The sequence below is a fragment of the Ovis canadensis genome, chromosome 18 (assembly GCF_042477335.2).
Source record: "Ovis canadensis isolate MfBH-ARS-UI-01 breed Bighorn chromosome 18, ARS-UI_OviCan_v2, whole genome shotgun sequence".
NCBI classification, from domain to species: Eukaryota; Metazoa; Chordata; class Mammalia; order Artiodactyla; family Bovidae; genus Ovis; species Ovis canadensis.
In genome coordinates, this window is record NC_091262.1 from 80483986 (window position 1) to 80501491 (window position 17506).

Genomic DNA, 17506 nt, shown 5'->3' on the forward strand with positions numbered 1-17506 from the left:
ACGATCTGGAATCCAGACTGCCGGGAGAAACATCAATAACCTCACGTATGCAGATGACACCACCCTTATGGCAGGAAGCAAAGAGGAACTAAAGATATTCTTGATGAAAGTGAAAAAGGAGAATGAAAACACTGGCTTAAAACTCAACATTCAAAAAACAAAGATCATGGCATCCGGTCCCATCACTTCATGGCAAATAGACGGGGAAACAATGCAAACAGTGAGAGACTTTATTTTTGGGGCTCCCAAATCACTGCAGATGGTGACTGAAGCCATGAAATTAAAAGACGCTTGCTCCTTGGAAGAAACGCTATGACCAACCCAGACAGCATGTTAAAAAGCAGAGACATTACTTTGCCAACAAAGGTCCATCTAGTCAAAGCTAAGGTTTTTCCAGTAGTCATGTATGGATGTGAGAGTTGGACCATAAATAAAGCTGGGCGCCAAAGAACTGATGCTTTAACTGTGGTGTTGGAGAAGACTCTTGAGAGTCCCTTGGACAGCAGGGAGATCAAACAGGTCAGTTCTAAAGGAAATCAGTCCTGAATATTCATTGGAAGGACAGATGGTGAAGCTCTGATACTTTGGCCACCTGATGGGAAGAACTGACCATCGGAAAAGGCCCTGATACTGGTAAAGACTGAAGGCGGGAGGGGAAGGCGACAACAGAGGATGAGATGACGGGATGGCATCACTGACTCAGTGGACATGAGTTTGAGTATACCCTGGGAGTTGGTGATGGACAGGGAAGCCAGGCTTGCTGCAGTCCATGCGGTTGCAAAGAGTTGGACACGACTTAGCGACTGAACTGAACTGAACTGAACAAAAATGAAAAGGCTCTTAGCCTTTCCACTAAACTCTGGAACAAGATAAGGGTGCCCGCTCTCACCACTTTTATGTAACACAGTATTGGAAGATCTAGCCACAGCAATCAGACAAGAAAAGCAACAGATAGCCAGACTGGAATGGAAGAGGTAAAACTGTCATTATATGCAGATGACATGATACTATATATAGAAAACCCTAAGGACACACAAACTACAAGAACTGATTCAGCTCAGCAAGGCACCCACCCTCTCTTTCCGGTGGCGGAGTCTGGAGAAGACGCACAGAAATGGCACCTCACAAAGGGAAGGAAAAGAAGGAAGAACAGGTCATCAGCCTCAGCCCTTAGGTGGCTGAAGGAGAAAACGTATTTGGTGTGTGCCACATCTTTGCATCCGTCAACGACACTTCTGTGTCTCCGATCTTTCTGGCAAGGAAACCATCTGCCGTGTAACTGGTGGGACGCAGGTGAAGGCTGGCCGAGATGACCCCTCTGCATATGCTGCCACGTTGGCTGCCCCGGATGTAGCCCCGAGATGCAAGGAGCTGGGCCTGACTGCCCTCCACATCAAATCCGGGCCACAGGATGAAACAGGACCAAGAGTCCTGGACCAGGGGCCCAGTCAGCGCTCAGAGCCCTCGCCTGCTCAGGGATGAAGACTGGGCGGATTGAGGATATCACCCCCATCCCCTCCGACAGCACCTGCAGGAAGGGGGATCGCTGTGGTCCCCATCAGTGAACAGATCTCAAATTATTGCTTTCTGTTAATAAATTGTTTTGATGTAAAAAAAAAAAAAGTTCAGCAAGGCAACAGGATACAAGATTAACATACAGAAATTGGTTGCATTTCTTTACACTAACAACGAAATCCCAGAAAAGGAATATAAACAATAATCCCTTTTAAATCACATCAAAAATAATAAAAACAAATCCTACCAAGAAAGTGGAAGGCTTATATGCTGAGGAGTATAAACATTGATAGGACTTCCCTGGTGGCCGGTGGCTGGAAACTGCCTCCCAGTGCAGCAGACACAGGTTTGATTCCTGGTCTGGAAAGGTCCCACTTGCCTTGGAGTGACTAAGCCCACGACCCTAGAGTCCCTGCCCAGCAACAAGAGAAGATACTGCAATGGGAAGCCCGGAACTGCACCTAGAGAGCAGCCACCACTCGCCGACTAGAGAAAGACTGAGAGGGCACAGCGACGGAAACCCAGCACAGACAAAACAAACAGACAAGTGTTTAGAAGTCTAGATCACATAGCTACCTGAAAAAGGCAGAGAGAACACGGAAGATAAGTTGTTCACATTCAGATTCCATTCATTTCCACCAAACCAAGGCCTGCTTAAGTGGAATTTGAGCCTTAAGGCATGAAAATGGAGTTCAAATTCACTTTTTGTGCAATTCTAAAACTGTCACACCCAAATCCAACTATCTGTATTAACACTGCTTCTAAAGATCTTAATCAAGGCAGGTGATAAGCATCAGAACTACGTTGTCTTAGTCGTTCAGTCGTGGCCAACTCTTGCGACCCTATGGACTATACTCCACCAGGGTTCTCATCCACAGGATTTTCCAAACAAGAATTCTGGACTGGGTTGCCATATCCTTCTCCAGCCAGAACTAAGGGGCAAGTTAATTACTAAGTGTAACTCTCAACTAGAGTTTAAAAGAGGATTCAGCTTCTAATTCCTACTCTCTTTGAGAGAGAAAGTATTTCAAACCAAATCACTAAAAACAAGGTCAAGATCTTTCAATAAAGAAGGCTGTACCAAATTAATTAGTTCATGCACTGTGGGAAAAATGGTGACCTGAATTACTAAACATCATGAAAATATAAAAAGATGTAAAATTATTCATAAACTCATAAAAATGATCATTTTGTAATGTGTAGAAACACTATAACTACGCTGTGCAGCTGGGACTAGCAGTGTTGTGGGTCAATTATACTTGAAAAAATACAAAATTTTAAAATTTAAAGTGCACCCTTTGGGACTTCCCTCATGGCCCAGTGGCTAAGACTCCGAGCTCCCAATGCAGGGACCCTGGGTTCGATCCCTGCTCAGGGAACCAGATCCCATGTGCCACAACTAAGACTCCACACTGAAGATCCCGCATGCTGCAGCTAAGACCCGGTGCAGGCAAATAAATAAACAAACAGTTTTTAAAAAACAAAAGTTTAAAAGATACAAATCATAAAATGCAAATGTTACCATATAGATCGTGTGTGTGTACTATGTGTGTGTGTGCATATATATATGTACATATATGCTAACATTTGTGATTTTTGACTGGGATCCTGGAAAAAATAAAAACACCTATCATGGATATTACTGGGATAACTGGGGAAATGTGAGCTGTAGACTGCATATTACATGACAGTATTGTATCAGCATGCTCTTTACTGTGATTATGTAGGAGAATGTTCTTGTTCTTAGCAGATACTTGCTGAATTACTAATGGTGAAATGTAATGATGTCTACAGCTAACTCTCAAAAGGTTTAGTAAAAATAAATACATAACGGAGAGAGACAGAAAATGCCAGAGCACGGTGAGACAGTACACAAACACAAGGCAAGTGGAGCATCTAGGTGGAGGGTGCACGGATATTCAGTGTACTCTTCTTGCAACTTTTCTGTAGATTCGAAATTTTTCAAAATGAATAGCTGGGAAGGAAAAAAAAAGAATACAGTAAAAAATAATGTGTATATAAGTCCACACTATACATAAAAATGTAAAGCCTTTGGTAGACCTTGTATTCTAACTATTGCTTTGGGTGCATTACCGAAAAAGATAATCATGTAAACAATATCTAAGAACCTCTTGGACTTCGCTGGTGGTACAGTGGGTAAGAATCCTCCTGTCGATGTAGAGGACACAGGTTCAATCCCTGGTCAGGGAATATTTCACTTGCCTGGGAGCAACTACAGCCTGTGAGCTGCAGTTACTGAGCCCGAGTGCTCCAACTCTTGAAACTTGTGCACTAGAACCTGTGCTCAGAAAAAAGAGAAGCCACCACAGTAAGCCCAGGCACCACAACAAAGAGTGGGCCCCACAGGATATAACTAGAGAAAGCCTGCCTGAAGCCATGAAGACCCAGTGTAGGGAAAACTTAATTATATGAAGAAAATAAGAATGTCTTGGCAAGGATGAATGAGATGAATTGTTTTAAACATTTTTGTTACACAATTTATGCCATATACCAATTACCAATTGACAATCAGGATACAATGCAAATTTAACATCATAACTACACCCAACATAATTTAATCTTTTCACAGCAAAACAGGTTGGAATTTTTCTGGACCTCAGGTTCACAGCATAAATGACAAGTATATCTGTACAGTAATGTAAAAATAAAAAAGCAGCCCATTCTAGTTGATTACGCTTGGATTGTTCATAATCCACAAATTGAAGCACAGATAAATATGGTACCCCTCACATTTTCCAGGATGACTATCTCATTTCATAACTTCCCAGCAATGCTCTGTTACTGAAAGGCTCTTAAAAAATTTCTGTAAAGAAGTTCTGACAAAAGCAGTACTGCTGCTGCTGCTGCTAAGTCGCTTCAGTCCTGTCCGACTCTGTGCGACTCCATAGACGACAGCCCACCAGGCTCCCCTGTCCCTGGGATTCTCCAGGCAAGAACACTGGAGTGGGTTGCCATTTCCTTCTCCAATGCATGAAAGTGAAAAGTGAAAGTGAAGTCGCTCAGTCGTGTCCGACTCCTAGCGACCCCATGGACTGCAGCCCACCAGGCTCCTCCGTCCATGGGATTTGCCAGGCAAGAGTACTGGAGTGGGATGCCATTGCCTTCTCCGAAAGCAGTACTACCTGACCCCAAAATAATAATAAAGTAAAATACACAGCCCAGCTTTCCTCTCAACTGCCTACTAAACCAATGACAATAAAAGGTAGGAAGCCACACTGTAACCGCTCACTACATTACTGCCAAACGTTTTCAACCCACCATTTAAAAGAATGAAAAACTCCCCAAACTCTAATGTAACCTCGCACCAAAATAAACCGCAGCTGGACTCGGGTCGACGTTGAGACCCCTCACAGCCCGACCAGCCCTGAACCGCTCGGGCTGCCCCCTCCGGCTGCCCCCGGGGACGCGGGTCCCCGACAGCCCACCGAGATTTGGGGTCCCCACACTGCCCACCTCCCACGCCCACCGAGAGCCTCGCGAAGCCGGCCCCCACCAGCCGCCACTCGCCCTCTGGTCCCGCCCCTCGCGGCTCCACTCAACTCTTCATCCTGGATGCGGAAGCCGGCGACAACCCGTTGCGGATACTGGACGGAGAAGAAAGGGATAGAAAGTGTGGGCCCTGGCTTCCACTCCTTAGAGCCAGGGTCCCGAACTAGGACCTCCGTGGTGGTCCCTAAACGGAGAGCGTTAGGATCCGGCCGCCATGTTGTATCCCTGTCACCCTAGCAACCGTCAGGTCCCGACCACTCCGAGGCCGGAGACCGCGCGTGCGCAAAACGACCTATCGGCGCCCTCTGGTCCTACATGTACGCGTGCGCAGTATGGCCCGCCTCCTCCCTCTAGTTGCTAAGCAACCCTCCTCGCAGCCTTAAGCTGGTCCCGGTTTTTGAGTGTAGGCGGCTTTCTCTGGGATCACTCTCCCCAGCCGTCCTGAGAATTTAGTGATTTGGGACCTAATGCCTGGACGAAAGCCTTGAGCTTTAACTGGGCTGAGACACACTAAATAATTGTCAATTGATACCTTTTCTTTGCAGTCCCATGTTACAATTGAATATCCATTGACTGTAGATAATATAGTCCTGTGATTCAAGATTCAAAAATATCAAAAACAGAACAGAGTGGAAATCCTCCCTCCCACTGTTCTGTCCCCAGTTCCTCTCCGCATAAAGTAGGTAACTCATAAGAGATCTTTTATTTTTTTTCCCTCTTTCTTACACCAGTGGTAGTCTTGTAGAGACTGCTTTGTATTTTGCATTTTTTACTTGATACTTTAACTTGGATGCTTTCCCCTAACAGGACCCAAAGAGCTTCATTATTTTATTTAATGGCTCTTCTAGTTCATGGTTGTCTGTGTGCGCGCTCAGTCGTGCCCGACTCTTTGTGACCCCATGGACTGTAACCCACCAGGCTCCTCTGTCCATGGGATTCTCCAGGCAAGAATACTGAAATGGGTTGCCATTTCTTCCTCTCGAGGACCTTCCTGACCCAGGGATCTAACTCTCACCTCCTTTGACTCCTCGATTGACAAGCGGATTCTTTTACCCCTGAGCCACCTGGGCAGTTCCACTTCATGGTTGCACCATCTCTTGTTTAACTGGTTCCCTGCTGGACATCTCGGTTGTTTCTAATAAGCTGATCTTTCACACACTGCTGCAGTGACCAGCCCTGAACATACATCATGTTCCATACGTTCGTGTATACCCGTAGGAGAAATTCTTCAAGTGGAGCTGCTGAGTCAAAAGGTTGTTGCTGTTGTTGTTCAGTCGCTAGGTAGTGTCCGACCCTTTGCAACGCCATGGACTGCAGCATGCCAAGCTTCCCTGTCCTTCACTGTCTCCTGGAGTTTGCTCAGATTCATGTCCCTTGAGTTGGTAATAGTATCTAACCATCTCATCCTCTGCCTCCCTCTTCTCCTTTGCCTTCAATCTTTCCCAGCATTAGGAGCTTTTCCAGTGAGTCACCTTTTCGAATCAGAAGGCCAAAGTATTGGCACTTCAGCTTCAGCATGTCTTTTCGATAAATATTCAGGGTTGATTTCCTTTAGGATTGATTGGTTTGATAACCTTGCAGTCCAAGGGACTCTCAAGAGTCTTCTCCAGCACCACAACCTGAAGGCATCAAAAGGTATCTACTTCGTTTTGTTTTTTTTTTTTACTTCACTTTAAAAAATTTGAGTCAAAATTCACATAACATAGAATCAATCATTTTAAAATATGACATTCAGTACATTCATGAAGTTGTGGAACTTTATCTAGCTCCAAAACATTTTCATTGCCCCAGAAGGAAACTCCAAACCCATAAATAAGTCTCAAAAACATGATACTAAGTGAAATAAGCCAGACACGAAAGGCCACCTGTTGTATGATTCCGTTTACAGAGTAATTCCAGACTGGACAAATCCATGGAGACAGAATGTAGATACAGGCTTCCAGGGACTGTGGGAATGAGAGTGACTGCTAACAGGTAAGGGATTTCTTTTTGTGGTGTTGACAGCATTCTGGAATTAGATAGTGGTGATGGTTGTACAACTTTGTAAGTCTAGTAAAAATCACTGAATTGTATGTATTAAATGGTTAGAATGGTCCGTTATGTGAATTTTATCAAGTGAATTGAAAAAAACAGGGTGATTATTGCTGGTATTGTTTTTTTTTTTTTAAATCAAAAGAGCTTTTATTTCATCTTTAAAATATCACAGCTTTTTTAGCGCCATCTGCTCGCGGCGCCGCCTCCTGCTCCTCCCGCCGCTGCCCTGAGTCACTGCCTGCGCAGCTCGGGCCTCTCGGCTCCCCGCGCTCGCCACCGATACTTGGCATTTGTACAACATGGCAGACATCGACAACAAAGAACAGTCTGAACTTGATCAAGATTTGGATGATGTTGAAGAAGTAGAAGAAGAAGAAACTGGTGAAGAAACAAAAATCAAAGCGCGTCAGCTGACTGTTCAGATGATGCAAAATCCTCAGATTCTTGCAGCCCTTCAAGAAAGACTTGATGGTCTGGTAGAAACACCAACAGGATACATTGAAAGCTTGCCTAGGGTAGTTAAAAGACGAGTGAATGCTCTCAAAAACCTTCAAGTTAAATGTGCACAGATAGAAGCCAAATTCTATGAGGAAGTTCATGATCTTGAAAGAAAGTATGCTGTTCTTTATCAGCCTCTGTTTGATAAGCGATTTGAGATCATTAATGCCATTTATGAACCTACAGAAGAAGAATGTGAATGGAAACCAGATGAGGAAGATGAAATTTCGGAGGAGCTAAAAGAAAAGGCCAAGATTGAAGATGAGAAAAAGGATGAAGAAAAAGAAGATCCCAAGGGAATTCCTGAGTTTTGGCTGACCGTTTTTAAGAATGTTGACTTGCTCAGTGATATGGTTCAGGAACATGATGAGCCTATTCTGAAGCGCTTGAAAGATATTAAAGTGAAGTTCTCAGATGCTGGTCAACCTATGAGTTTTGTCTTAGAATTTCACTTTGAACCCAATGAATATTTCACAAATGAAGTGTTGACAAAGACATATAGGATGAGATCAGAACCAGATGATTCTGATCCCTTTTCTTTTGATGGACCAGAAATTATGGGTTGTACAGGGTGCCAGATAGATTGGAAAAAAGGGAAGAATGTCACTTTGAAAACGATTAAGAAGAAGCAAAAACACAAGGGACTTGGGACAGTTCGTACTGTGACCAAAACAGTTTCTAATGACTCTTTCTTTAATTTTTTTGCCCCTCCTGAAGTTCCTGAGAGTGGAGATCTGGATGATGATTCTGAAGCTATCCTCGCTGCAGACTTTGAAATTGGACACTTTTTACGTGAGCGTATAATCCCAAGATCAGTGTTATACTTTACTGGAGAAGCTATTGAAGATGATGATGATGATTATGATGAAGAAGGTGAAGAATCGGATGAGGTAATGTTTACCAAATGAGCAAATAATTCTCTGTTTAACACATTGAGAAGCAAATTGAGTGACTCATGTATTCCATTGGTATATTCATTATTCCATGATATGGGATAAAAACTTTTTTTTTTTTTTGGAAAAACGTGGTTTTAGAATTCTACATCCAAGCAATGTATGTATGAGGTTTCAATAAATAAACTGCAAAACTCAAAAAAAAAAAAATCACAAATGAGTCCAAAGAATCATCTGGCACCTTGTGGTTTCTATAGCCAGACCACCCAGAGCTTATTCATCAGCCTGCTGAACTGTTCCTTTTTCAGAAACGTAGATACCATCCAAAAATTTTCTGATATCCTTGTGGCTTGCTGAATCTGACACAAGTTCCATGTGGTTTCCTTCAAGACTCGACTCATCTTCCTGGGCTTGAGGTACTGTATAAACAATGTCTGGCCTCTTCTGAACCCTGTGGATGTATTTTCCACCCCCGAAATTTTCAGATTTCAGCAAAAGAACCATTCTCCTGAATAGCAACATCGATGGGGAAGTGAGCACACACAGACCTCATCTTGTAACAGAGGCCCAGCGTGACACTTTTGATCATGTTCTGTACACGACTACAGATCGTGCAAACAGTAACCAGTTCCTTTTTATTTCCCCACCATTTGTCAACTTGGAGCCTCTTTTTTTCTTTCCAAGGAGACTGAATGCTACATTGACGTGATCAAAGTCCCTCCACTGAGCCTCTGGGGCCCTTCACTGTGCGTCCCTTCCGAGTAAGCGCAGAGTCATGACTTGGCCGCTGAGCGCTGCTGCTACTAGCTCAGAGTCATGTCGACGTTTCTGGAGCGCCGGCAGTCCGATTGCTGAGAATGGTCTACATGCTCGCAGTGGATGAGGTGTGGGTATTACTGTGGGTGGTCCTGTCCTTGTTGGCTCTGAAAAGTCACATCTAATCTCTCCAGATCACTGGAATTGATTTCTCTCTTCTTTCTCCTTGTGGTCTTTCCCCTTACGTGGGGACTTGTATTTAAGTCACATTGATCTCTCTTTCTTTCTCACATTGTCTTTTTCATATTCTTTTCTTCTACCAAGGTAGGTTCTAAGCTTCTTAGCCCACCCACCTGTCTTATCTCTTCTGCAGGCGGAAGGACTTTCTGGGTAGTCACTGAATACCTGTTAAAAGGTGAACCAGTGAATGCATTTTATGTCATCATCTGGATCTTCTATTCACCACTGTGGACAATTAGTAGTGAAATCCTGAAGAAGCCCAAGGGGGTCCTGATCCTGAGGAAGGGTCACAGCAAGGCATCCCCTGTAGGCAGACACAGCCTTGGTGCTCCTCCCCAGGTGAGCAGGGGCTATTGGACTTCAGCCCTCCAGGCCACAAACACCAGCACCCTGGTCTGCAACCTGCACTTCGAACTTGGAGGCCTTGGGAGAGGAGAGTGGAAGGGCCTTCGGAGTGGAAGATCAAAGGAAACAAACAGGGACCTTACCAGGAAGGCAGAAAGGGAACTGTGTGAGATTTTGCCTAGAGCGGAGGTTCTCAATCTTTAACCTGCGCTGAACTCACCTGCCTTCAGGTGATTCTGGACTCTGCAGGGCCCCAACCACAGACTGCCTGAGTTTGTCATTCTGGGGTGGCATTTGAAAATTCATGTCTTGGGACTTCCCTGGTGATCCAGTGGCTAAAACTCTGCGCTCCCAATGTGGGGGACACACAGGTTCCATTCCTGGTCAGAGAACTAGATCCCACCAGACTCAACTTGAAGACCCAGTGCAGCCAAATAAATAAGTATGATAAATATTAAAAAGAAAGAAAATGTGCATCTCCAACAGAATCCCAGGTGATGCCACTGCTGCACTTAACGACCATATTTTGAGACCCACTAGCTCATTCTTTCTTTAATTCTAAGAAGGCTAGGAAATGCTACTTCAGAATAGCCTGGGAAGTCTTTCTGTAGAGTTCATAGACAGCAGGCTCAGCCTTCTCGGGTTTCAGGTGTGTGGCCTAGGCCCTTGCTTGTTTAGACCACTCTTGCACTAAATGACAAAGGAAGAATGGACAGACGAGAAATAATGGGCTGCGAGCTCCTCCAGGGAGGGCCCCGCCCTGAGCCCCTTGCCCGCTCAGCACATACAGCCACCAGGGACATGTCACATGCTCGGAAGATGCTTGTGAGTGAAACCAGCCTGCATCCTTGGAGCTCTGCTTTTAAAGCTCTGCATGAATAGCACCTAATTATAGCCACTTGTGCCTTTTGACTCATTCCAAAACTGTTCCTCAGACAGTTCATCCTGTATCCCAACATTAGCTTTTCCCTAATTTCCAGTCTCAAGAGATTCAAGCTATGTTTAGCAGACAATCTGTTTCTGCTGAGCTTCTTAATTAATGTTCAAAGCAGGAAATGGACAGAAGTTAGAAAAATTAGGAAAGACAGAAATTTCACACATGTTAACCTCGGTGAGGTGGATGAAACGCAAATCTACCTATGGATATTAGAAATCAGATTGACTTTAGAAAATAAAGGAGTTCCCTGGTAACCTAGTGGTTGGGACTCAGCGCTTTTGCTGCTGGGGCCTGGGTTCAACCCCTGGTTGGGCAACTGAGATCCCACAAGCCATGTGGCATGGCCAAAATAATAATAATAATAATATAAAAATAAATAATAACTGTATCTCAGAGGAAACTTAGCAAGAGCAGGAATGTGAAATAAGAGCAAGAACATCAGCCATTCAAATGACATGAAGAACGGCAGTTAACCAAAGCAGTTACAAATGAGGTTGTGGTCAAGTGTGGATGCAAAGCAAGTCAATGTCAGGCTAAAGAGGAGTCCAGGCACTTTTCCAACAGAAAGGCACATGGAACAATAGATTTTTAAGTGGGAAAAAACTTTTCCTAAGAAGAGAATAGAAAAATTTTTAAAGTGGTAGGAGAGTGAGCCAAGTGAGTGACCCCAATCAGCAAACCAAGTGGGTGACTCCAGCCAAGTTACAGGGCCAGTGTTTCCTCATTTCTGAACAATGAGGATAAAAATACCCTCTGCAAAGAGTGAAGAGTAGATGTGATATCTCTGTCTCTCTAGAGGATATTGTTTGATTTTTGCCCAGAGTCTGAAACCAGGCAAGACCCTGTAGGACTCCTGGGCACAAAAGTCTTTCTGTGTCCCCCTTTCAGTGTCTTGTTTGTAGGAAATAGACATCATTCAGCCTCCATGACCTCCCCTGAGTCCCAAGGAGCAGGTGCACACGGTTGCCAGCTAAGGGAAGGGAGGAGATGTGGAGACAAAGGAGGAGCAGGCAAGCCGAAGGGGGAATGGCGGACATAGCAGGTGCAAATGGGCACATGTAGAATGAATGAACAAGGTCCTGCTGGATAGCACGGGAAACTACGTTCAATATCCTGTGATAAGCCATAACGGAAAAGAATATGAAATAGATTGCACATATATGTGTGCGTGCGTATAACGAGTCACTTTGTTGTATAGCATGAGTGCGTCCGTACTAAGTTGCTTCAGTCATGTCTGACTCTTTGTGACCCTATGGACGACAGCCAGCCAGGCTCCTCTAGAATACTGGAGTGGGTTGCCGTGCCCTCCTCCAGGGAATCTTCCCGACCCAGGGATTGCACCCTGTCTCCTGCATTGGCAGGTGGATTCTTTACTGCTGAGCCACCAGGGAAGCCCATTCTTTTCTACTTCACTGAGAACTCTGTCTCCAAAATTTAATTTGGTGTCAGTGTATGGAGGCTGGATTCTGCATCAGGTCTAAAACAGGCCTGGCAGAGAGCAAATGTTCGATACAGGTTGTTGACTAATCAAGAAACACCATCAGCTGTCACCTGCGCTGTCACTCCTCCGTGAGGAGGGGCAAGCCAATTTCCGGCGAGTGTTGAGCATCTAGGGCAAACCTTGGGCTTCCCAGGCGACTCAGTGATAAAGTACCAAGTGGCGGACACAGGTTTGATCCCCAGGTCAGGAAGGTTCTCCTGGAGAAGGAAATGGCAGCCCACTCCAGTATTCTTGTCTGGGGAAATCCCATGAATAGAGGAACCTGGTGGGCTACAGTTCGAGTCACACGGTTGGACACGACTTAGCAACTAAACAACGATAACGAGGGTAAACCTTAATCCTTGATAGGGAGGAATTGAACAGGCAGACTGATGGGTTGTGGAAGTCATATGGCCTGTTGTTGGGGATCCAGAGAGGGGAAGGTCTTTACCAAAATCACCTACTCACTGGCGGCCCCCTGGGCTCTGACCCGGGTCTTCCCTGTGCTTCTCCAGCTGTTGTGTCTAAAAGAGACCTTTATAAAAGCTCTCCAGTGCACGCACGTACTCTCAAGAAGTACATTTTCCAAGTCCCTTGAATCAACCTATTTGTTGTAGCAAATTAGAAGCAACATCTGAAAAGCCCTTCTGCTTGTCTATTTCTCTTTTGTATTGTCTAACAGCTTTGACATAGTACATATTGTACAAGGAAGCATTTCACTTCTCTTTTTCCTTCCCTTCTTTCTTTTTTTTCCAGAATCGGCTGGCAAGAATTCAGCTTCAGTGTTGAAAGTGCTTTGCTCTCTCTTTGTCTCTGCGCATCAGGGCCCCGAGTCAAAATGAAAAATATAAAAACGGGACTTCCCCGGTGGCCCAGTAGTTAAGACTCCCCTGCAGGATCATGGGTTCAATCTCTGGTTGGGGAACTAAGATCCCACAAACCTCGCTGCATGGCCAAAACAGAAAAAAAAAAATTTCCAGGACAAAAGGACACGTTTCCAGATGGAAAAGGCCGTGAAATGCTCAGCACAGTGAATTTGACATTCATTTAACAAATGGTTACTTGAATGTGTGCTGTTCCTGGTGCTGTTCTAGGAACCTGGGGTCCATGAGTGTGAGGTTGGAGGGAGAGATGAGTGATGCTTCTGCAAGCTGGGGCGCGTCCAAGAATGCCAGGAAAGCGCCAGGAGCGTGGGAGCGGGCCCGGAACAGGTTGTTCTTCCTCAGAACCTTCAGAGGGAACCAACCTCGAAGACACTTTGACCTTGGACTTGTGGCCTCCAAAACTGTGAGCGAATAATTGTGTTATTTCCATCACCCGGTTTGTGGGATTTTATTATGGCACCTCTAGGAAATGAAGGGACTTCCCTTGGTGGCTCAGATGGCAAAGAATCTGCCTGCAGTGCAGGAGACCCCAGTTCAGTCCCTGAGTCGGAGAAGGGAATGGCAACCCACCCCAGTATTCTTGCCTGGAGAATCCCATGGACAGAGGAACCTGGCAGGCTACAGTCCAGGTGGTCACAAAGAGTCAGATACGACCGGGTGACTAATACACGCTCTGAGAGGAGATGAATACAGTGGTGCCTTTATTTTCATACCAAAGGTTCCAATTTATAAACAGAATGACACGTTTTATAAGTTGATTTTAAAGCAAGCAACTAAAATCTGAGATAGTTGCGTGCAACAGAGCACCCCCTTGGATATTTAAGAACCCATGTAACTATACGGGTTTAATTCTGATCGTGTGTGTGTTTTTTTCTAACTCAAAGATTGAAAATTAGGACTTGTTTGTCCTGGAAGCCCTGTAAGATGGGGTGAGAAATGGCCGGAGAAGTTCAGACAGGTTTGAAGAAGAGCGCTGCAGCCTTCCGCCAGCACCGGACTCCGTGGAGCCCAGGCACCCAAGTGCGCAGCTCCCTACGCGGTCTAGGGTGCCCCCTGCCGTCTATTCTTAGTCACTGCGTCTCCCGACCTTGACTCCTGGGTGGCCTTGTCTGCTCAGGAAACGTGGCTGGAACAACCACGAAAGAGGGTGATGAGGCTGTGGCAGAAGAAAGCGGGGAAAGGAGCAGGTTGGGGGGGGGGTTCTTTCAAGCGGCTGTTACTCCGGCTGTGGGATTGCCCAATACAGTACAGGATGCCCAGCTGAAACCGAATTTCAGATCAACCGCATACTGGTTTAGTCTGCGTGCTAAGTCTCTTCTGCAGTCGTGTCCGACTCTTCCGACCCCGTGGACTGTAGCCCGCCAGGCTCCTCTGTCCGTGAGATTCTCCAGGTTAGAATACTAGACTGGGCTGCCACACCCTCCTCCAGATCTTCCCTCCCAAGGATGGAACTTGCTTCTCTTATGTCCCGTGTATTGGCCAGGTGGGTCCTTTACCGCAAGGGCCACCTGGGAAGCCGCTGGTTTAGTAGAAGCATGCCCCAGATAGTGCACAGGACAGACTTATGCTAAAGTATTTGCTAAGTCTGGCAACCCTATCAGGGCTGGGCCAGAAAAGGACAGTTTGATCTCAGAGAAATAACTTTATCTGACTTAGTTTTAAAGTGTTAGATAATTTTGAAATTAGTTCGTGTATCCATCTTGTAACTGAGAACCCTCTGGGGCCTTCCCGGGACAGACGCCCTCCCCCATGTCCTCTGGTCTGGCTTCTCTTGGAAGCGCCTAGATAACAGTATCTGTTGCACAGCTCCTGAGTTGTTTACAGGTGCGAACAACCACCACCAAATGGAAGGAATTAACTTCTTGATGACCGTGAGCGCAAAGCCCCAGGCCTATTGATGCTTAAGGAGCGAAAAGGTTAACCCTGTGACGCCATCCCGTTACCGCTATCACCCAATCAGAGAACTGTGTATGAGCTCATCACACACCCCATGATGCCACCTCCCTCACCTGGCCTTTAAAAATGCTTTGCTGAACCCCACTGGGGGGTTGGGGTATTCCGAGCACCAGCTCTGCTAGACTCCTTGCTTGGCTCCCTACAATAGATGTTACCCTTTCCTTCACCATAACCTGGGGGCAGTAGGTGGGCTTTACAGTAAACAAACGAGGGGACCCAAGTTTGGTTCAGTAACAACCTGACTCCTGTTTATTAATCATGTATTATTCCAGACAGGGTGCTAGGCTCTGGACATTCACCTGTAAGCAACATGGGCGGGATGCCTGCCTACAACTCATCGTAGGCAGCTCACTATCCTCTTGGCTTACACCGATCTATCCTTGTCCTTGAGAACACAGTCAAGCGTCTCAGTCTCCAGGAACTTGTCCAATCAACCCTCCACTAGCACCACCGTTTAATGCACTCAGCATGGCACCTAAGCCCGTCTAAGCACTAACATGTGTCTTTGCCAAACCTGTCCATGCCTTAAGTAAGGCAGAGTTTTTCCTCCTCCCTCCTTTTGAAGATGTCTGGAGATTGTCGTCATTTCGCCCTCTTTTGTTAACTAGCACATGAATAAATCATGAAATAGCTGTGGAAGGGGCACTGTGACAGCCACTGCAAAGGCTAAGGTCTGTATGCAAAAAAAAATACAAACAGAAAGTGCTGGGAAGACAAAACCCAAAGACGTCCGTTCCCCAAGCCGTGTGTCCCCGGGGTCTCTTGGTCCCTGAGAGGCCCTAGCTGCCTGCGCTGATGCGGCACCTGTCTGAGCTCCGTGAAGACCAGATTAGGTCTGTTTTGCTCACAGCCGATTTCCGGGGCTTAGGGTATGGCCAGGCTGAATGAGGATGTTTTGACTGAGTGGCTGTTTGTCCACACTTGGTTCTCCAGCCCTCCTGGTGGTGAGGTAAAGAACTTCACATCTTTTCATGATATTTATTTTTTACTTCTGTTTAATTAGAGGATGATTACAATATTGTGATGGTGTCTGCCATACATCAACATGAATCGGCCATCGATATACATATGTCCCTTCCCTCTGAAACCTCCCTCCCCATCCCACCCCTCTAGGTTGTCACAGAGCCGGGGCTTTGGGTTCCCTGTGCATCTTTTCATGACATTTATTTTATTTATATTTTGGCCACACCTGGAGGCTTATGAGATCTCACTTCCCCCACCAGGAATCGAACCTGGAGCGTTGCCAATGACGGCTCAGCGTTTTAACCACTGGGGAATTCCCTACTTCACATCTTTTCAATTAAATCTGTTCAGTTAAGATTAACTAGGCTTGGCTTCTGCTGCTTGCAACAGGGAACCTTGATGAGACATCTCCCGCGGGAGCACTTTTTTGGGGTGATCAGACCAGAGGCGTAGACTAGGTGAAAAGCTGGAGCTCCGTGTCTGCGCTCTGGAGCACCTGCTCATTAGCGCAGGCAGCTAGGGCCTCTCAGGAACCAAGAGACCCCGAGGACACACGGCTGGAGGAATGGACGTCTTTGGGTTTTGTCTTCCCAGCACTTTTCTGCTGTTTTTTTTTTTTTTTTCCATACAGACCTTAGCCTTTGCGGTGGCTATCACAGTGCCCATTCCACAGCTATTTCATGATTTATTCATGTGCTAGTTAACAAAAGAGGGCAAAATGACGACAATTTCCAGACATTTCCGAAAGGAGGGAGGAGGAAAAACTATGCCTTACTTAAGAAACATTGAGGAACCACTTAAAATGACATTTTCAATCACTTAGAGATATACATGTAAAATAGAATGTTCAGTACAAAAAGCAACATAAAAATTATTCTCTTTTTCACAAGGTTGCATATATTTAATACACCGTCCAATGAAAACAGATTGGCAGGACGGATGCCAAGACCCCAGTAGCCATTGTTTCTCCGGGCGGTGGGGAATTCGGAGGTTCTTTGGTCCTTTATCTGGTTTTCTGCATTTTCCAAACTTCATTTAGCAGTGCCCAATGCTCTTGATTGGAGAAGGCAATGGCACCCCACTCCAGTACTCTTGCCTGGAAAATCCCATGGGCAGAGGAGCTTGGTGGGCTGCAGTCCATGGGGTCGTGAAGAGTCGGACACGACGAACGACTTCACTTTCACTTTTCACTTTCATGCATTGGAGAAGGAAATGGCAACCCACTCCAGTGTTCTTGCCTGGAGAATCCCAGGGACGGGGGAGCCTGGTGGGCAGCCGTCTATGGGGTCGCACAGAGTCGAACACGACTGAAGTGACTTAGCCATGCTCTTGATACACGAAGTTTCCACGCTGTGAGATTGGCAGTGATGAATAAAAATAGCACTGAGTTGGAGAATCCTACTCCCCAGTTAAGAAGTTTCAGGGGCAGCTTGCATTTGTCCAGTGAAAGCCTCCAGTTCGCTCTAAGAAGTCTCCTCCCCTCCCCTTAAAGGCC

General features: G+C 45.8%; 2 protein-coding genes and 2 pseudogenes across 6 annotated transcripts in view; 2 read left to right on the forward strand and 2 right to left on the reverse strand.

Moving 5' to 3' along the window:
- MOK (MOK protein kinase) overlaps positions 1 to 5286 on the reverse strand; it is a 44230-nt gene extending 38944 nt beyond the window's left edge. For 2 of the 5 annotated variants that reach the window (XM_069560411.1, XM_069560410.1), the window contains exon 1: positions 5077 to 5286. In XM_069560411.1, coding sequence (XP_069416512.1) covers positions 5077 to 5083 — 7 coding nt within the window. In that variant the 5' untranslated portion in view covers positions 5084 to 5286. The remainder of the gene's footprint in view (positions 1 to 5076) is intronic. The other 3 variants (XM_069560414.1, XM_069560415.1, XM_069560412.1) reach the window with 3 other exon arrangements.
- LOC138423733 (small ribosomal subunit protein uS11-like) lies at positions 1103 to 1565 on the forward strand (annotated as a pseudogene).
- A 1950-nt stretch (positions 5287 to 7236) lies between the features above and the next one.
- On the forward strand, positions 7237 to 8660 carry LOC138423872 (nucleosome assembly protein 1-like 1). The gene has a single exon (XM_069560253.1). The coding sequence runs from the start codon at positions 7359 to 7361 to the stop codon at positions 8463 to 8465; it is 1107 nt and encodes a 368-aa protein (XP_069416354.1). The 5' UTR covers positions 7237 to 7358; the 3' UTR covers positions 8466 to 8660.
- A 63-nt stretch (positions 8661 to 8723) lies between these two features.
- Positions 8724 to 10097, reverse strand: LOC138423425 (large ribosomal subunit protein uL6 pseudogene; annotated as a pseudogene).
- Positions 10098 to 17506: the final 7409 nt, after the last annotated feature.

Bases quoted from the DNA above. Each gene is read 5' to 3' on its own strand.
- LOC138423872 (XM_069560253.1), top strand. From the start codon at position 7,359: ATGGCAGACATCGACAACAAAGAACAGTCTGAACTTGATCAAGATTTG.